Consider the following 2,500-nt stretch of genomic DNA (forward strand, 5'->3'; position numbering starts at 1 on the left):
AAGTTGGGTAAATGTATCAACTAATCCTATCGTGTAGTGTATGTGAGCATTACACCGGCTCATCATCATGGTATTATATTAGCAAAATTTGCCCAGTTTTTACATTAGCTATAGTTCATTTTTTGCTCATCACTCAAATGAGAATTCTCGGTGTAACCGTTGATGTGCCCACCAGCCCAGCACCAGCTCTGAGCATGGTTAACAAAATCAGATTTTTAAGGCAGTAAATGCTCTTGTTAAGAACCAAACCAGATTTTGTTCAAATATACACACCTATGGCTACTGAAAGATGTAAGGTTAATTTATCAAATGTTATTTTGAAGTATTAAAAAACATCTTCGTTTTAGAATTTTTGAACGAAAGGGACGGAAAGGAATCCGCCGTCTTGGTTTGTATAGAAATGAATATTAAGTGACACATACACGTAAGAGGGCGGAAATAGGGGACGGGCGGTAATAAGTGATGTTCCGATATATAATAATTAGGCAGCTGTATTAACATGAACACACACTTACACACAGACACACTGCACATGCAGAACACACACACACACACACACACACACACACACACACACACACACACACACACTGCACATACTGTCTCAAAACCAAAGAATTCACATACCGACAGTTTTGGCTGTCCACAAACACACACCAAAGACCCGTGGTTACCCATGCATACACATTGCACACAAACAAAGGCACACATAAAAACACTTCCTTCAAGTGTACACAAACACACACAGGTGCAGTGTGAATTAAAGATGTATTTACGGCATGACACAGCTAGGTCATAGAAATGTCAGCCGTTTCAACCACAGCAAAACAAGTCAAGGTTCCCCATAACTAAGATCATCATGACTGGACACTGACACTAACACATTGAAAGTGAATCTCTTTGAGCGTCAGCTGACTAACTAATGCTGCCTGTTGTTATTATGTGTTAACAGCCACAAAAGCCGATGGGTTTGCACTTTACTTCCTGGGAGAATGCAACAATGTAAGTGACCTCAACCTCAACCCAGAAGTACTGCACTGCCCGCAGTTAAGCAAGTCCTGGCACTAAGTCAGAGTAACAAAAGTGGATATTAAAGATGCATTATGGAGGACTTGTACACCTCCAGTCTCCCAGCTCACCACACCTTTACACTTTTCAACACACTGGGTACCCATTTAGCAGTTTTCAATGTACTGGGTAATCCTATAAACAAATGTCAATCAATACTTTTTCGCAGAAAATCCTATGATATTACTTCACATAGGAAACCATATGCAGGGCCTTTACAGGCTATACTAGATAACTGAGAAATTTGCAGTAGAAAAGATCAACACATGTACATTTCCAAAATGCATATTTAAGTAATTTCAACATTTAGCAACGCTGTTAGCTTTATTTGTCTTCAAATGAGTGCCATGCAACTATATGCTTTTGCTATAAGTCAGTAAGATCCTCTTCATCGAAAGGTATGTGAAGGATACAAAACAGCACATCCAAATGGCCATTTTAGCCAAGATATTAAACTGTATACTGTGTGGCTGTAGAAAGTGAAGAGGTGAATGGGGCTCTTGGAACTCATGCATCTGTTCAAATATGAAGTGGTCGATACTTTTCTGAGGAAGTGTGTGTGTGTGTGTGTGTGTGTGTGTGTGTGTGTGTGTGTGTGTGTGTGTGTGTGTGTGTGTGTGTGTGTGTGTGTGTGTGCTTGCACACATTAATGTGTAGTTCCTGACATAATTTAACACTGAATCACTGCTGTGTGTATGTGTCTGTGCATTTCAGTCTAAGTAGGTCTTGACGTAGGTCTTTAATTCTGTGTGTGTGTGTGTGTGTGTGTGTGTGTGTGTGCGCACACGCGCACGTGTGTGTGTCCATGTGTGTGTGTGTGCGTGTGTGTGACTGTAATGAGGTGAACTACTGGAATTGAATGACACATCCAGTGACGGCTTGGATAGTGAGAGTGCTCCTGTTTCTGAATCACCTCTCCCTCTCTTGATCTCTCTATCTCCCTCTCTCTCTCCCTCACTCTGTCTCCCTCTCTCTCCCTCACTCTGTCTCCCTCTCTCTCTGTCTCTCTGTCTCTCCCCTGCCTATAGAGTTTGTGTTTGTTCACCCCAACGGGGGCCAAAGAGGGGCTCCCGAGCCTCATTTCCTCCTTCCCCATCGCATTCGGTACCACCATCGCCGCCCATGTCGCCAAGACACGCAAAACAGTGCTGGTGGAAGACATCATGGGGGTGAGACACACACACACACACACACACACACATACAGAAATATATAGTCTCATATTCACATTTATATATGACTTTGGTTGAAGACAATACTTGATGGATTTTTCAGTATATCAAATCAAATCATAAAAAAAGCATTGGCGTATACAAAAATAAAAATGATTATCAATACATATTCAGTACAGCATACCTTTTTGATAGATGGACTTCAGACCGTGTTAGGCACTTAATCAAAAGCTCTACACCAAGTCGGTGTCCACCTGACC

General features: G+C 41.7%; 1 protein-coding gene across 4 annotated transcripts in view; it reads left to right on the forward strand.

The window, feature by feature from the left end:
* pde10a (phosphodiesterase 10A) overlaps window positions 1-2,500 on the forward strand; it is a 114,119-nt gene that overhangs the window by 90,430 nt on the left and 21,189 nt on the right. For all 4 annotated transcript variants that reach the window (XM_076285827.1, XM_076285825.1, XM_076285829.1 and 1 more), the window contains exons 5-6: window positions 953-1,002; window positions 2,097-2,237. In XM_076285827.1, the coding sequence (XP_076141942.1) occupies window positions 953-1,002; window positions 2,097-2,237 (191 nt within the window). The remainder of the gene's footprint in view (window positions 1-952; window positions 1,003-2,096; window positions 2,238-2,500) is intronic.

This window comes from Alosa pseudoharengus, unplaced genomic scaffold (genome assembly GCF_046254945.1).
Source record: "Alosa pseudoharengus isolate Yale_2024_CS ecotype anadromous, Long Island Sound unplaced genomic scaffold, YU_APseudo_1.1 YU_APseudo_1.1_scf_15, whole genome shotgun sequence".
Classification (NCBI taxonomy): Eukaryota; Metazoa; Chordata; class Actinopteri; order Clupeiformes; family Clupeidae; genus Alosa; species Alosa pseudoharengus.